Source organism: Oratosquilla oratoria, chromosome 30, assembly GCF_046742065.1.
Source record: "Oratosquilla oratoria isolate Oo_2021 chromosome 30, ASM4674206v1, whole genome shotgun sequence".
Classification (NCBI taxonomy): Eukaryota; Metazoa; Arthropoda; class Malacostraca; order Stomatopoda; family Squillidae; genus Oratosquilla; species Oratosquilla oratoria.
In genome coordinates this window covers 4431260-4448759 of record NC_134806.1, presented here as the reverse complement: position 1 = coordinate 4448759, position 17500 = coordinate 4431260, and the positions used below count along the sequence as shown (strand labels likewise).

The window sequence follows — 17500 nt, the reverse complement described above, 5'->3', positions numbered from 1 at the left end:
CATCTAGGGGGTCAATGGACATACTTGTGAGGTTATATTTCCTGTACACACACACACACACACACACACACACACACACACACACACACACACACACACACACACACACACACACACACACACACACACACACACACACACACACACACACACACACACACACACACACACACACACACACACACACACACTCACACACACACACACATATATATATATATATATATATATATATATGTATATATATATGTATGTATATATATATATGTATATATATATATATGTATGTATATATATGTATGTATATATATATATATACATATATTTATGTATATAGATGACGTAAGCGGAGTAGGAAACAGTAGTTGTAGTCTTGAGTTTATTCCTGACGAGTTTCGCAGGTATACTTTGAAAAAGCATACCAGCGAAACTCGTCAGGAATAAACAAAAAAATAAGACTCCTGTGTTTCCTACTCCGCTTACGTCATTTATATATATATATATATATATATATATATATATATATGTATATATATATATGTATGTGTGTGTGTGTGTTTATATATATATATATATATATATACACATATATATATACATAATATATATATACATATATATAATATATATATACATATAAATAATATATATATATATATATATATATTTATGTATATATACATATATATATGCTTCTGACCCAGGGCAGTGGACAGGATGCAGGGATGACCCGTCATCCAGGAGCCAGGAGGTGCCAAGATAAGAGGGAGGGAGGAGGGTGGAGGGGAGTGGAATATACAGGAAATGGAATGGGTGGGAGTGGTTTCTATGCCTTTTTCTTTTTGGCTACCCCCCCCCCCCGTGTAAGGGGGAAAAAAGCCTTTGATAGGCTTGAGGATCTTAATGATTACAAAAGCTATTTCGATAGAGAGGAAATCTCTGCAGGGTCACCCATATCGAACAGGTTTTGTACGAAAGATCAGACAAAGAGCAGCTCAAACACACAGTCGCAGGACCCACTGCTAATTGGCACGTCCCTAATGGCAAGCAGGGAAATTCCTCATAGATATATGGGGTACCGTCATAATGACGGCGTGGACCATTGGGCACCCTATAGATATAGGGCTTCACCGAATATAATGAATAAGGTGACACCAAAGAAATATCTCACTAGAAACCAGTTGGCACGGAGGTGAGATTACTGCCAACCCCCTTTATAGCCAATATGAATAGCACAACCAAAACAAAACCAGGCGTTCCTGTTGGATCATCGTCTCCTAAAGGTCCAACCGCATTGCCTCGTGTGCTTACGGGCAGTGTGCCACCGAATGTGAGTACGCACTGTCGAAGCAGACCCAAGTCTTGGACATTAAACAACACGAGGAAAATGAAGATCTATACTTACAACGTAAGAAGTATCTCAGAAGACCACAGACTGGAGAGTTTAATGGAAGAATTAGACAACACAAAGAGGGACATCGTAGGACTGAGCGAAGTCCGAAGAACGGGAGAAAAGCTGTTACAATTACAAGATGGTCACCACCTGTTCTACTATAGAGGTAAGGACAAAGAAAGATCTAGTGGAGTAGGATTCTTGATAAACCGAGAGGTTGCTGGTAACGTAGTCAAATTCAGTAGTTTGTCAGACAGGGTAGCTTGGATTATGATTAGGCTGTGTAAAAGATACACTCTAAAAATAATTCAAGTTTATGCACCAACTTCACAGAGTTCAGACGATGAAATTGAGTCGTTCTATGATGATTTAAGTCAAGTAATGGATCAAGAAAAAAGTAAGTACACATTGGTAATAGGCGACTTTAATGCTAAAGTGAGGAAGAAGATGGGAGATGAGACGTGCATTGGGAAGTTTGGAGTAGGTGAAAGAAATGACAAAGGTGAGATGTTAGTAAATTTTGCAGAGAACTACAATATGAGGATAATAAACACTTTCTTCCAAAAGCGTGTAGGTCGTAAATAGACATGGAGAAATCCAAATGGAACAACAAAGAACGAAAAAGACTTCATATTAAGAGATGAGAACAAAAGCGTTAGCAATGTTACGGTGATAAAGTCAACAAAGAATGGTAGGTTGCACAGCTAAATTCAGTTTCAGAGCCGAGAGAAATAAACTAATTTAAAAAAAGAAAATAAGCCTTGCAAAGGTTAAGGATAATAAGAAGAAAGTTTAGTTAGAAATTAAAAATAGATTCGAAGCTCTAAGAACGAAGGAGGACACCGTAGAAGATATTAATTTGAATTTAGTGAATATCATTAGGGAATCGGCAGAGATAATAGGAAGTACAAAAACCATTAGAGAAAACAAATACTCCAAAGTTACAAATGACCTAATTAAAAAAAAAAAAAAAAATGAGGACAACACAGATTAAAAGCAGGAAAGACGAAATAGAGAGGGTAGAACTAAACAAGTTTATTGACAAAAGGCAGAGATTAGAGAAAGGAAATAGAAACATGGATGAAATAGAGGAAACTATTTGGAGAGGTAAAAGTATTAAAGTGACCGAGAGCAGACATGCTTTAGGAAGACAGCAAATAATATGTTTGAAAGATAGAAACGGAGAAATAATTAAATGTAGAGACAAAATGGTAAAAAAGAGTTTTATTCGTCGAAGACCGTAGTTGAATCAGTAAATTCATGTGTAGACATTAGTAGTGTACCAGAGATTACAATGGAAGAAGTAGTATTTGCTCTAAAAACTATGATACGAGGAAAAACACCTGGGGAAGATGGTATATCAATAGATCTGTTGAAAGACGCAGGGAAAGAAGTTCATATTAAATTAGCTCAGTTGTATACTCAGTGCTTACTCGTACGTCAAAAAAAGCGTTCCTGATGCGTGGTGCAATGCTATTGTGATTTTGCTTCACAAAAAAGGAGACCAAAAAGACCTTAGAAACTATCGACCGATTAGCTTGCTATCAAATGTATATAAAGTATTCTCCAAGATACTTACAAATAGACTAAGTTAATTTTTAGATGGAAACCAACCGAGAGAACAGGCAGGCTTTAGGGGCGAATATTCGACTCTAGACCATTTGCAGACGATAAACTAACTAATCGAGAAAACGACATAATGCAATACGAGTATACCTCTGTGTTTAGCTTTCGTAGATTACGAGAAGGCCTTTGACTCGGTAGAACAAATAGCAATACAAAACTCGATACGCAAACAGGGTACAAACGAACAGATCGTAAGAGTCTTAGAAAATATTTATGCAAAAGGTACCGCTATAGCTCGACTACATAAAGATACAGAAAAGATCAAGATTGAGAAAGGAGTACGGCAAGGCGATAAAATTTTACCCAAATTGTTTATAGCTTGTTTGGAAGATATTTTCAGAAGGCTGAGTTGGGAAAAGAAAGGTTTAAAGATTAATGGCGAATATTTGAACCACCTAAGGATTGCGGATGACATTACTCTTATTTCAGAAAGAGTAGAAGACTTGCAAAATATGCTGAGCGATCTAAACAAGAAAAATCTCAAAGTAGGTTTAAAAATGAATAAGAGTAAAAACAAAGTAATGTTCAACACGAAAGTTCAAAGTAAAGAGATTGTAATTGATGGTGAGAGTCTTGAGGAAGTTGAAGAGTATAACTGTTTAAGCCAGATGGTAAAAGTGATGAAAGATCATGATAATGAAATAAAAAGACGCATTACAATTGGTTGGAAAGTGTTTGGTAAGTTTAATAAAATCCTGAGAGGCTCTCTAACTTTATGTTTGAAAAGTAAAGTTTATAATCAATGCATTCTGCCAGCAATAATCTACGGGTGTGAGGCTTGGAAGCTGACGAGGGCGATGGAAACAAAGCTAAGGACTGCACAGAGGAGAATGGAGAGATCAATGATGGGAATAACACTGAGAGACCGAAAGAAAGCAAATTGGGCGAGAGAACAGACCAGAGTGAAAGATATTGTGGAGGCAGTAAAAGAGAGGAAGTGGAATTGGGCAGGTAAGTTACTGCGAACGACTGATAAGCGATGGAACAAGTGTGTTACTGAGTGGACGCCGCGAAATAGGGAGCGTGGAAGAGGGAGACCAGACAGAAGGTGGAGAGACGAGATCGAGAAGTTTGCAGGAGTGACGTGGCAGAGGATGGCACAGCCGTGTGATTCATGGAATGCTATGAAGGAGGCCTTTCTTCAGCAGTGGACTCGGGATGGCTGATTTGATATATATATATATATATATATATATATATATATATATATATATATATATCTTTTTCAACCACATATCACTTTTAATTCCGTACTATCGCAACCTAATACGTAATACGTAAACCTAATACGCTATCAAGAGAGTTTAGGTTACGTCAATGTAACTTTATTACGGGTTAGCTGGGTTCGAATCCTCGGCTCGTCTACGTTTCAATTTCCAACGGATGCCTCCTTCGAGCGATTCTCAGTCTCGTTTGCGATGGTACAGAATTAAAAGTGATATGTGGTTGAAAAAAATATTAATTGATCACAGGGAACCATTCAGTGTGTATGTATATATATATATATATATATATATATATATATATATATATATGTAGATATATATATATATATATATATGTATGTATATATATGTACATATATATATATAAATATGTATATATATATATATATATATATCTGTAGTGGGGAACATTTTTAAGGGTGCGTGCCAAAATCAACCAATCTTCAATGGCAAATTTTTCTCACATACCAACCGTAATCGCTGGGAACTATCATTTACTCTCATCTAAGTATTGGTGGACCCTTTTCAAATATTGAAAGATAAACACGGAGGCGGTAAAATTAAAGAACAGCAAGTGTGATTTGTAAGTCCTGTCTGAATAAATGAATGAATGCAAAATTTTGTGAAGTATATTTTACTTAAAGATCGTTTTTGCCTTTATGTAAAATACTGTCATACAAAGTCTCACAACTAAATGATTCAATTTCTAAAATCAGCAAAAATAAAAGTAGACGCTAATTCTGAATTTTAGATTATTTTAAAAGAAACTTACGCTTTACGGTTGCAGAACAACAGGCTTCGTAATTTTTTAATGTAATATTTTGAATGCGGTCACTCAAAACGATGGATTTCTTTTTTTTTATAACTAGAGTCTTTTGTGGTGTGACGTTGAACGTGGATTTTGCTGACCGATGATTGTATGCTTTTCTCGTAATATGAAAGAATATATCAAATTGTGCAAAAGGAGTTATGTCACACCTAGACACCCGACGAATGGTACAACAAATAAACAGTACAATAACCAGAGTTCCCCTGCCGTATGCAGGGTTTCAAAGTTGTTACAAATACATATATATAGCACACACACACACACACACACACACACACACACACACACACACACACACACACACACACACACACACACACACACACGTAAGTTATGGACCAAAAGGTCTCCTGTCGGCATGCTCCGCTTTTGTAATCCTTTTGTAATCCTTTATAAGAGGCGAGAAGAAAGGGACGGGGATTGGGACTAGGCATCCTTCTCCTTGTAGCCCCACAGAGGACATTCCTAAACAAAAAAAGAGAAGGTATAAGAGGGTCTGGAAGTTCTCGGACCAGCACCCTAAGGTTTGGGTCTTTTAATGTGCGTGGATGTGGTACAGATGAGAGTAAAAGGGAAGAGATAGGTAGTATGTTTGTGAGAAGAAAGATGGATGTGTTGGCTTTGAGTGAAACTAAGTTGAAAGGGAAGGGTGAGTGTAAGTTTGGGAGAGTAAGTGGGAGGTTATCAGGAGTGAAGAGAGGGCGAGGGAGGGAAGGGGTGGCTATTCTAGTAAGTGAAGAGATAGGTAAACATGTAGTGGAGTGGAAGGAGGTTTCCTCAAGGATAATGTGGATGAAGGTGAAACTGGGGAAGGAGATGTTGGTCTTTGTAAGTGCATATGGGCCTGGCAGTGAGAAGAGTGTAGAAGAAAGGGAGGCCTTTTGGATAGATTTAAATGAGTGCATAGAGGATTTAGGAAGAAATGTCAATGTAATAGTACTGGGAGACCTTAATGCTAGGGTAGGAAATGGTCCAATCGATGGAGTGGTTGGGAAATGTGGAGTTCCAGGAAAGAATCGTAGTGGAGAGTTGATGGTGGAAATGTTTCTAGAAAGAGAGTTGATGATAGCAAATACAGTGTTTCGGAAGAAAGTCAAGCATAAGTACACATGGGAGAGGGTGGTGGAGGGAAGGGTGGTAGATAGAGCGCTAATGGATTATGTAGTGGTAAATAGGATTATGATAGGAAGAGTTAAGGATGTACATGTGCTAAGGGGAGATGGTGGGGGGATATCAGATCATTTTTTGGTGGAAGGTAAGTTGAGAGTGGAGGATAGATGGAGAAAGAGGAAAGGGACAAAAGGTAGGGAGGTTCTTAGAGTGAACGCCTTGAATGAAAAGGAAAAGGAGAAGGAGTACAAAAAGAAGCTGAAGGAGGAGTGTGAGGGAGTAAAGGATAGAGTAGAGCTGGGTGTGGAGGAGGAATGGGGATGGTTCAAGGAGGGAGTCATAAAGTGTGCAAGGATGGTGTGTGGAACAAGAAGGACAGGGGGAAATAGAAGAAAGGGTAGTGAATGGTGGGATGAGGAAACAAAGAAGGTTGTAGAAGAGAAGAAGCGAGCTTTCACAGATTGGTTACAAAATAGGACGAGGGAGTCATATGAGAGGTACAAAGAAAAGAAAAGAGAAGTAAAGCAAAAGGTAAAGGTTGCAAAGAGGAGAGCAGATGTGAAATGGGGTAAGAGTATGACAGAATTTTTTTTGAAAGTAATAAAAAGATGTTTTGGAAAGAAATTAAGAGAGGAAGAGGAGGCGAATCAAGTAGAGAAGTAAAGGTAAAAGGTGCAGATGGAGAGATGATAATGGAAGAGAAGGCAGTAAGGGGAAGATGGGTAGAATATTTTAGGGAGTTGCTAAATGTGAAGGAGGATAGGGAGGGAAAGATAGCTGCAGTGGGAAATGCGAAGAAAATGAGAGTGATGAGTGAGGAGAATGGAGGAGAAATAAGGAAGGATGAAGTGAAGGCAGTTGTTAAGATGATGAAAGCAGGTAAGGCACCTGGTCTGGATGGATGCCATGCAGAATGTCTGAAAAAGGGAGGTACAGTGATGGTGGACTGGTTGGTGAGGTTAGTTAATGTTTGCTGGAGAGAGGGTAGAGTGCCGGAGGACTGGAGGAGTGCCTGTATAGTTCCTCTTTACAAGGGAAAAGGGGACAAGTGTGAATGTAGTAGTTTCAGAGGGATTAGCTTGTTAAGTGTAGTTGGGAAGGCTTATGGGAGGATCTTGATTGAGAGGATTAGGAGAGGAACAGAAGGAATAATTGGTGAGGAACAGTGTGGATTTAGGACAGGTAGAGGTTGTGTAGATCAGATCTTTGTGGTAAGACAGATATGTGAGAAAGCTATAGGAAAGGGGAAGGATGTTTTTTTGGCTTTTATGGATCTGGAAAAGGCTTATGATAGGGTAGACAGAAAGGCACTGTGGGAGGTTATGCAGATATACGGGATAGGAGGAAAGCTTCTGGGAGCTGTCAAGAGTTTTTATGAGAGTAGTAGAGCTTGTGTCAGGATTGGAAATGGAGAGAGTGAGTGGTTCGAGGTAAAGGTGGGACTTCGTCAAGGATGCGTTATGTCGCCCTGGCTGTTCAACTTATACATGGATGGGGTGGTGCGAGAGGTAGACAGAAAGGCACTGTGGGAGGTTATGCAGATATACGGGATAAGAGGAAAGCTTCTGGGAGCTGTCAAGAGTTTTTATGAGAATAGTAGAGCTTGTGTCAGGTTTGGGAATGGAGAGAGTGAGTGGTTCGAGGTAAAGGTGGGACTTCGTCAAGGATGCGTTATGTCGCCCTGGCTATTCAACTTATACATGGATGGGGTGGTGCGAGAGGTAAATGCAAGGGTAGTGGGCAAGGGATTGGAGATGGTTAAAGAAAATGGAGAAAAGTGGGAGGTGAGCCAGCTGTTGTTTGCGGACGACACTGCGCTTGTGGCAGGATTGGAGGAGGGATTGAGGAAGTTGGTGGCAGAGTTTGGGAGAGTATGTGATAGAAGAAAGCTAAAGATAAATGTGGGTAAAAGTAAGGTGATGAGATGTACAAGGGGTGAAAGTGGCAGTAGACTGGAGGTGAGCATTAAGGGAGAGCGATTGGAGGAATTGGATAGTTTTAGATACTTGGGTGCAAATGTGGCAGGAAAAGGTGGAATGAAGGTGGAGGTAGAATGTAGATTGAGAGAAGCGAGTAAATGCCTTGGTGGATTAAAGAGTGTAATGAGGAATAGACATTTGGGAATGGATGCTAAGAGGAGACTGTATGAAGGAGTGATTGTGCCAACAGCACTGTATGGGGCGGAAACATGGAACATAAGAGAGGAAGAGAGAAGGAGTTTGAATGTGTTTGAGATGAGGTGTCTGAAAAGTATGATGGGGGATACTAGGCTAGATAGAGTGAGAAATGAGGAGGTGAGGAGGAGAACAGGGGTGGAAAAGGAGCTGGGAGATAGGGTTGATGAAAGAATATTAGGATGGTTTGGACACATGGAAAGAATGAGTGAAGAAAGACTAATAAAAGAGGTATGGAAGGCAGATGTGGAGGGAGTGAACATGAGGGGACGTCCTAGGATGAGGTGGATGGATGGGGTGAAGGGGGCTTTGGGGAAGAGGGGAATGTCTGTTGAGGAAGGACGGGAGAGGACAGAAGACAGGGGTGAATGGAGAATGGTTGTATATGGATGATGTTGTGATTGCATGAGGTGGAATGGGCGGGGGGGTGGGGGTGAGGTAGTATGTGTGAGCAAAATTTGACGCAGCCCGAAGGGATTTATCCCCGTCCTCTCCTTTTATGCAATGGGGTGACGGAGAGGGGGGGTCGCCGATTTAATGAAGCGGCCTTGCTGTGGATGTGCTGTGTCTTGCGACACTGCTTCTGACCCAGGGCAGTGGACAAGGTGCAGGGATGACCCGTCATCCAGGAGGCGCTCAGATAAGAGGGAGGGTGGAGGGGTGTGGAGTGTATTGAGGGATGGAATGGGTGGGAATGATTTTATGCCTTTCCCTTTTTAGCTACCTCCCTTGTAAGGGGAAAGCCTTGGTATAAAATATATACACAAGTGAGAGAGAGAGAGAGAGAGAGAGAGAGAGAGAGAGAGAGAGAGAGAGAGAGAGAGAGAGAGAGAGAGAGAGAGAGAGAGAGAGAGAGAGAGAGGACTGGAATGACCATAAACGGGAAGGGCCGATCCAGCAGATGTGCAATATGGATGTCCGTTAGTCAGGTGCATTATATGGTGTGCACGCATTGAGTCATCTTTCCTCTTAATATATTTTCTCTTAACTTCGATGTGGGGTCGTCGTCGTCTGCACACGAGGTTCTAAACACTTGAGGCAACTTCCATCATCATCGTGACTTCCATCATCATTTCTATCACCACTCACATCCACCTCCATCATCACGCACCTTCCACCACCATCCACCTTTCAATTCCCTACAACTATCTTCCCCTCCAGTGCCCATCATCTCCCAGGTACTTAATGAGGCCCCTACGGCCCATAGTCACGCAGCAGTCTTCTATAAATGGAAAGTAATTTCAAGTTTAAAAAAATCTGATACCCTCTTAAGATCCCTCCTTTGCCTCCTCTTTGGGTCCTTCTCTTAGGGTCGATGTTGTCTTCAAAGACTAATAACACTACGATCCCCTGCCTATTTTCACCATTATCCATAACATGCTAATTATCACTCACCAATTATCACCTACCACTGGCACCAGTGCTACTCTCACTATCACCAATTACCCACCATTGTACCACTCACCACTTACCACCACATCACAACCGAGACTAATGATAAATAACCTTTATAACATTGGAAACATTGTTAGAAAAACGAATCCATCAAATAATATTGCCGCTAGTAGCATGAGCAAATTTGTAATTTGAAGCTCTTCAGAAACTAATCAACATAATTAACATTATTAGCACGAGATGCATTCATTAACATTCCAACAAGGAACAGTTTTTGCAGATCAAACTGATCACTTTTGATGTCTTATTGCAGAAAACCATATTACCTACACAAAAGTCTAAAGAAACATAATACATGGTATTGATTATTATTGTACAGTTGCCCCCCCCCATATAAGGTAAACCCGCTGTGGTGTCGTTTGGCTGAGTACAATAACTCGAGGGGAAGAGTTCTCACATGTGATGTGCTGTGAACAAACAATAGGTTGGGTTTTTCATCATACTTTATAAATCGTACTTGTTCTGGCATGATGCTGATGTAAGAGTGACTGTACAGTACCCAGGGCATAATTTGTAAAATAATCATAAATTCCACCTAGAGTATGCACTGATTCGGTCGTTAAAAGTTAAATACAAATTACTGCTACAAATATCACATACATATATTACTTCTCATGCTATTAAAGTAACATGGATATCAATATACGATCTGTAAAGGTCACGTATTCGGCACTTTAGCTGTTCTACAGGCCACAGAATCATTACTTTAGCAAACTGAGGGTCACGGTTCATCGTTACTGACCTTCTTACGAGTCCTTAGAGGCAGATGGTCGTATTCACTCTTCCCCCGATAGCTAAGCTTGGTCGAACTCCGCACTGCAACACATGAAAGGAAGAGAGAGGAAGAGAATGGATGAACACGTACACGAGTAAATAGATAAATAGATGGATAGATGAATAGCTACATTTGCACGTTCGCAATATGCATACTTCCATCTAGCAAAAATAGCCTTCACTGATTATTTTAACAATATTGTTACAGTAACTTGCAATAACTTTAAGTCTTCAGTAAAGATGATATGTTCGTTATATGGAAGGAAAGGTAATCAACAAAGGAAACTGTGTCAGGCAGCTGTGTCAATAAACAACAACGTACAAAGGACATTTGTTAAATATTTATATCACTGAATTCCATAAACTTCAAAGCAAACTAGACGACAACATCAAAAGTGACGAGACGCCATAAGCGTAGATGAAATGGGATACACAAACAGAGAATTCACTTACGAAGAAAAGGACAACAAATCAGAAAAAAAAATTCTCGCTAAGGTTTATATTTTGTCATTCGCGCAATAAAAATATTGCATGGGTGCATTTTTCGAGGGAAAGGCAGGTGAAAGGACTAGTAAGTTCTTCCTCAGATATGTAAATGGAGAAGATGCGGTCCTTCCCGTCCTCCTTTTCAGATATGCAAATGCCCCCTGCTCCTAGATTTGCCTTCTAAGCTGCAACATTTCTCACCATACAAAATGGAGAGTCGCTTACGCTAAGAAGTATTTTGCTACAACCATAGTTGCTACCACCCTTGCCCTACGCGTTAGGGCAGCTGGGACATATAGCATTCACTGGTAAACGTTAGGATTCGAATCCAGGTGTACATAGTTACATGGCGGTATCAGAGCTCAACGCATAAACAATACTTAACCGTTAACCCATTAAACTCCGATGACAAGATGTCTTGTCATTTGGTCAAATAAAACAAAAAATCATAAAACACCAAAATGTTTGATCAAACACCAGAAAAATACGACGTCAGTCCTCGCGAGCGAAGCGAGGACTGACGTCATATTTTTCTGGTGTTTGATCAAACATTTTGGTGTTTTATGATTTTTTGTTTTATTTGACCAAATGACAAGACATCTTGTCATCGGAGTTTAATGGGTTGAAAATGCAAGGCCCTTCGCCGATTTTCCCGTCGATTCTTCCAACAGAGACGCGTTCTCTTGATTGGAAATTTGAGCTTTATTTCCTTTGTTTATTGATATATTTCTTTATCATTATCGTCATTATTTTTACTGGGTGAGGGCAGGAGATGCCTTTGTGCAACACTACATGTTCTTACCCGGAAAATTGTACATCACTCTTATGAAATGGATGACCTTCAAACCGTGGAGGATCCCTTTCACATAGTCAGTATCTCATGTTATCAATTATATTATCAATACTACTCTTCCTGCCAACCAAGAACCCTTTAGTGATTTCAACACCAACCGAGGATTCTCTGGATGTTGTACTAGGATACTTAGTACCCAGCTGACACGTTCGGTGGGGATGAAATCATCTCAGTATCGTCAAAAAATACCCATTGAGTATGGGTCTCTTGAAGGACCTAATGAAGATAAAGAGTAGTCATCAATATCTACAAATAACTACGATGCGAAACTCAGTGATATTAATTGTTGCCTCAGGTTTTACTGGAAAAGAGCAACCCAGACTGGGTGGCAACAGTCTCCGGGTTTTCTCGTAGATCTCACTGGGATGAAAATTTCGACTATTGTCCGTAGTCTGGGTCAGACTCTATGTCACCGTCTCCGGCTGGCAGAAGGGGAGAGGGGGGAGCCGGGGTTGGGGGGCGGGGGCAGTCGCCAGTTGCCTGATCTCGTACAAAAAGGTGGAGGGAATTTAGTGACCGAAAGAAATCTTGGGGTCTTGTCCGGAGACTGAGAGACACTGTATCTCAAAATGGAGATGAGGATCTTTGTGAGTTATGAACTGAGCTGGGCGCGTTCCTCGGTGCGTTACTATATGCGTTCTTTGATGCGTTTCGCTTTAGTTTGGCCGCGGTTAGCACTCCCAAACTATTAAAGATATAGAGGTGCCGGTATAGTATGTGGCCTATATTTTGGATGTGCCCTACGAAATTTTTCTTTGGTATACGAGTAATATGTGGCCTACTGGACTTTTATTTCGGTATGAACCGCGGCCAAACTAATGCGGAACGCACCGAGTAACGCACATAGGAATGCACCGAGGAACGCGCCCAGCTCCAGTTATGAAGATGAGCGGCAGTGGGAAGATGATTCTCTTTGAAGCCTATCTTGCATGACCACCGATTACAGGAAATCGTTATTAATCCCTGGGAGACCTAAGACATATGAAAAAGTGATCTATCCAAATAACGATATTTTTTTTCATTAACATCGAGAAAATATACTCGAAGCGAATAAGAACAGAAATATATGGGTTTTCTTAGAAAACAAAAACAAAACAAAAAAACTAATACAGTAAGAAAAAATCTGGTCTCCGTTCGGAAAAATTAAGTTACAAAGAACCATAAAGATATTGTCGCGAAAGTCAATTTCATATGATCCAAAGAAAGAGTCGGATAAAGGACAAATCGTAGGAAAAAATGGGAGATTTACTGCACTCCCCCCCTCCCCCCCACCATTACTCTTTCTCGCTCTTTCCGTTATTGGAACCGACCCGAACAGGGTAGGAAGGTAACGACGTCGTCATAGTAAATTTTTGACTTACTGAACGAGTATGTTAGGTCCTACACACTCACCTCTGATACTTGAGATCAAATTGAATCAACACTGTTGCAATTCCATCTCGACTTGCTCAGACTCACTCAAGCAATCTTTCACTCGATCTCGCGCATGCGCGTGTGCGCTCACGTATAAACACAAACACACACACACACACACACACACACACACACACACACACACACACACACACACACACACACACACACACAACGACTCGGTGGCGCGGTTGGTAGAGTCCCAGACTGTCAGTGCGGCGGTACTGGCGGCACCAGGTTCGAATCCTGCCCAGGGCTGAAATTATTTCAGTATCGCTGCGCTTCGAGTCGTTACTCCAACTCTCCTGGGCGGGGAGTTGGGTGTGTGTGTGCGTCTAAGGTCAAAGCATTATCCATAGATCGGTCATACGAGCTCTGAGCTCTCTTCCGGGAGGGAAATAGCTGTCGATCACGAGTCCAACGCGTAATCCAAAGACCAAGGTGAATCACACACACACACATACGTACACACGCACGCACTCATCAGTTATTCTGGCTTATCTTGGATTGAGTTTCTCTGAATCATTTCTTTTGCTAAGTTTTAAAAGTTTAATTCTCTCCTAAATGCTCCTCAAGACCATTTTTTTATCAATTAGATATCAGGACTACGAATTCCTCACTGCGCAGTAATGTTATGTGAAATATCAATGAGAAAAACCATCTTTGAAAATTATGTTCACCAATCATGTGAGGCTATTCCACGGGCCGTGGTCTTACTGCCAAGGTCTTGTGAGTGCTCCGACTGCACACTCAAAATCGCTTCTGCTGTGTGTAACTTCACAGTATACTTTATTTCATAGGGCCTGGAAAAAAGGGAGACGTATGTATGGCAACAGGCCTGCCGGTTAGAGATATTGCCATATATATATATATATATTTTTTTTTTTTCTTTTTTAAGACTCACCGAGGCTAGCAAAATGGATCAGAATATCCTTTTCTTTATGGATGGATAATACGTAAGAAAATCGAAAACGAATTTGAAGAATTTTGAGGAATGGGAGGGAAGAGATGGGAAGAGCAGACAGTTGATAAGAGGGAGACAAAATGTCTAGACAGACTTCATAAAAAAAATGTAATGTTAGCTTAAAATATTACTTTAAATGGGCACTCAGTTACCTATTTCGAAATCATTCCATACTATACGTCTGTCTGTCTGTCTGTCTACATAAATCAAATCAACAAGGAGTTGGTGATAGATATATTTATTCTAAATATCAAAACTACCAGTTTTATGTTTTAAAGATCAAATTTCGAACTCACTTGAATTTTTGACTTCGACGCTATCAAGGCGGCACGAGCTGGCAAGGATATCGATAAATCCCAAAAATGAGTTCCGAGTCATAGGCACAGACGCAGACAGACAGATAGACAGACACACAGAAGAGAGAGAGATGGAGAGAGAGAGAGAGAGAGAGAGAGAGAGAGAGAGAGAGAGAGAGAGAGAGAGAGAGAAAGGAGGGAGAGGGGAAGAAATGGAAGAAGGATGGGGAAAGAAGGAAAGAAAGAGAGAGGAGGAAAAAAGAAGGGGAGAAAACGGGTGAGGGGGAGATATTAAAAAGAAAAATGCTAAATATGGCTAAAGTTGGCTCGTGCAGGTGTTATCATTCTGTAAGCAACGATCCCCCTAAGGAGACCTAATTTACAAAAGCATGAATTAAGCAACAAACGAGAGGAGGCGGAAGGTACTTCGTGTGGAGTAATACGTGGTCAAAAGCTCCTCAAATTTCAAAGACAAACGAGATCGCCTTGACGCTCCCCCCCCCCCAACAGCCGAATGAAGCCATCCCATGTGGCGCCGCTGAAGATGAATCAAACGCGACGCGTTGCCTGAGTGCCCCCGAGGACCTGCTGCAATGCTACACGAGGTGGAGCGAACCTCCTTCCGCCTGTCAAGACGGGTGCGTTCAGTGCCTCCTGTCCTGGTGGAGAGAATGGTTCAGCCTTACCGTACAGGCGAGGAGAAACGTTCACTAAATCCTCATTCCCTCCCGGTGCTATCCTTTACCTGTATGAAATCTTTATGTAACTTTTTCTCCCTCAGTGAGGCGTCGGCAGAGTGGGGCTTACGCAGTGTACGGGTGGAGGAAGCTAAGCCAGTTTAAGTCTTGTCAGATTAAGAGCGATATCCTTACCATTAACCCTGTAGACGACGTAGGTTGTTCTTTATGCATCTTTTTCCCCTTTTCAAGTTGCCTCGAAGCACTTTAATTCGACTGAGTTAAACAAAGTTTCTCAACTCGAATAAATTTCTTTCAACTTTAGTTTCAACTAAGTAGGCGATAAGTCCAGTAAAAGAGGACAGACAAGGTAGGGTGCCTTCTCTCCCTCCCTCCCTTCTTTCTGTTCCTTCAATCAACATTTAATCCGCATCCACTCACTCTTCCTCCTCCTCCTCCTACCTCTCTTTGCTTGTTTATTTCTCTCACTCTCTCCCTCCTCTATTTCCCTTTCCCAACTAACTTTTTTCCTTGCCTCCTCTACCTCTCTCACCCCCTCACTCTGTTTTTCACACTCTCTTTCTCTTTCCCATTCTCTCTCCCCTCTCTCTTACCGTCTCTTTCCCCCCTCTCTTTATTTCTCCCTCCTCTCTCTCTCTCTCTCTCTCTCTCTCTCTCTCTCTCTCTCTCTCTCTCTCTCTCTCTCTCTCTCTCTCTCTCTCTCTCTCTCTCTCTCTCTCTCTCTCTCTCTCTCTCTCTCTCTCTCTCTCTCTCTCTCTCTCTTCCTGTCTCTCGCGCGCAATGCTACTCCAGCAATAAATTCAAAGGTGAATCGCCCTCATCCATCGAGACCGTGCGGCCGCATACGAAAGGCCTCCAATCGTGCGGGACGGCACAGTGACGGCGCCTTCGAGGCCTGGCGGAGCGACGGCGGGAGGAAACCATCTCCCCCAAATCTCATTTTCCTCCTCCTCCTCCTTCTCTGTGTTCAGTATAGACGCGGCTCATGAGATCGCAGGACATCTCATTCCCTCCCACACGTGATCTATCCCAGGCGTTAGGCAGAACAAAGACTCTGAAGTGACTCTTTACGGAGGAACACAATGGTCAAAAGCTAACTCTCTATCTCTATCTCTCTGTGTCTATTTCTATCCCGCTATCTCTATCTCTGTGTACCTATGCTCACTATCTGTATATTTCTATCGATATCTTTATTTCTTAATCTCTATCTCCCAATCATTATCATTCTATTATATATATATATATATGTATATATATATATATATTATATATATATATTTGTGTGTGTATATATATATTGACTATATTATGACAAATAAGACTGAAGGTGGAAGAAGCAGACGAGGAATAATGGGAGAATTTCACGCTTTAACGTTTCGACCCGCAGGGTCTTGATCACAAAGCTAACAACTCAAACGTAACAGGATATTTTATACATGGACGGGTCATCTCATGGGACGCTTCGGAGAGCTTGTTATTTTATTTGCGTATTCTTTTATTATTAATAAGCTTGTGGCTTTTGCTAAACATATAAAGCCTTCTCTATGGTTAATGTTGTTATTAGTGTTGATATATGCTGCCTCAATTGTCTTCCTTAGTTTCTTGGATGATCCTTTATTTAATACGGTTGTGTTGTTCCAGTCTGGAAGGTGGCCATGTTTATCCACATGCATTACTATGGAGTTAGATGTTCTATGGGCTTTTACGTCATTTTTATGTTTATTTATCCTTTTATTAAGTCCGCGACCAGATTCACCAAAATATGAAGAGGGACAGCTTTTACACGGGCTTTTATAAACAACGCTGTTTTCGTTAGTGGGATTATTGTAGCTACGTGTTACTAAATGTTCTACTTTGTTACCTGACGTCCTGGCTATTTTAATGCCCGCTTTTAGGAGAAAAGTGTCTAGGTATGGATTGACATTAGAGTTTAGTACTGTAATATATCTGGTTTCATTATTACATTTATTATCATTCTTATTTTTATCTTTACTTTTGTTAATTTGAAAGCCAAAGAAATAATTAGCAAAAGTAAATATAAAAATAAGAATGATAAAAATGTAAAAGTTGTCCCTCTTCATATTTTGGTGAATCTGGTCGCGGACTTAATAAAAGGATAAATGAACATAAAAATTACGTAAAAGCCCATAGGACATCTAACTCCATAGTAATGCATGTGGATAAACATGGCCACCTTCCAGAC

At 40.9% G+C, this 17500-nt stretch overlaps 2 protein-coding genes across 2 annotated transcripts in view; one reads left to right on the top strand and one right to left on the bottom strand.

Annotated features, from left to right (window-relative positions):
- Positions 1–17500, bottom strand: part of LOC143040956 (substance-P receptor-like) — a 382403-nt gene that overhangs the window by 5806 nt on the left and 359097 nt on the right. Inside the window, exon 11 of the mRNA XM_076212389.1 lies at positions 10556–10629. Coding sequence (XP_076068504.1) covers positions 10556–10629 — 74 coding nt within the window. The remainder of the gene's footprint in view (positions 1–10555; positions 10630–17500) is intronic.
- Positions 12125–17500, top strand: part of LOC143040938 (uncharacterized) — a 9647-nt gene continuing 4271 nt past the window's right edge. The window contains exon 1 of the mRNA XM_076212376.1: positions 12125–12221. Coding sequence (XP_076068491.1) covers positions 12125–12221 — 97 coding nt within the window. The remainder of the gene's footprint in view (positions 12222–17500) is intronic.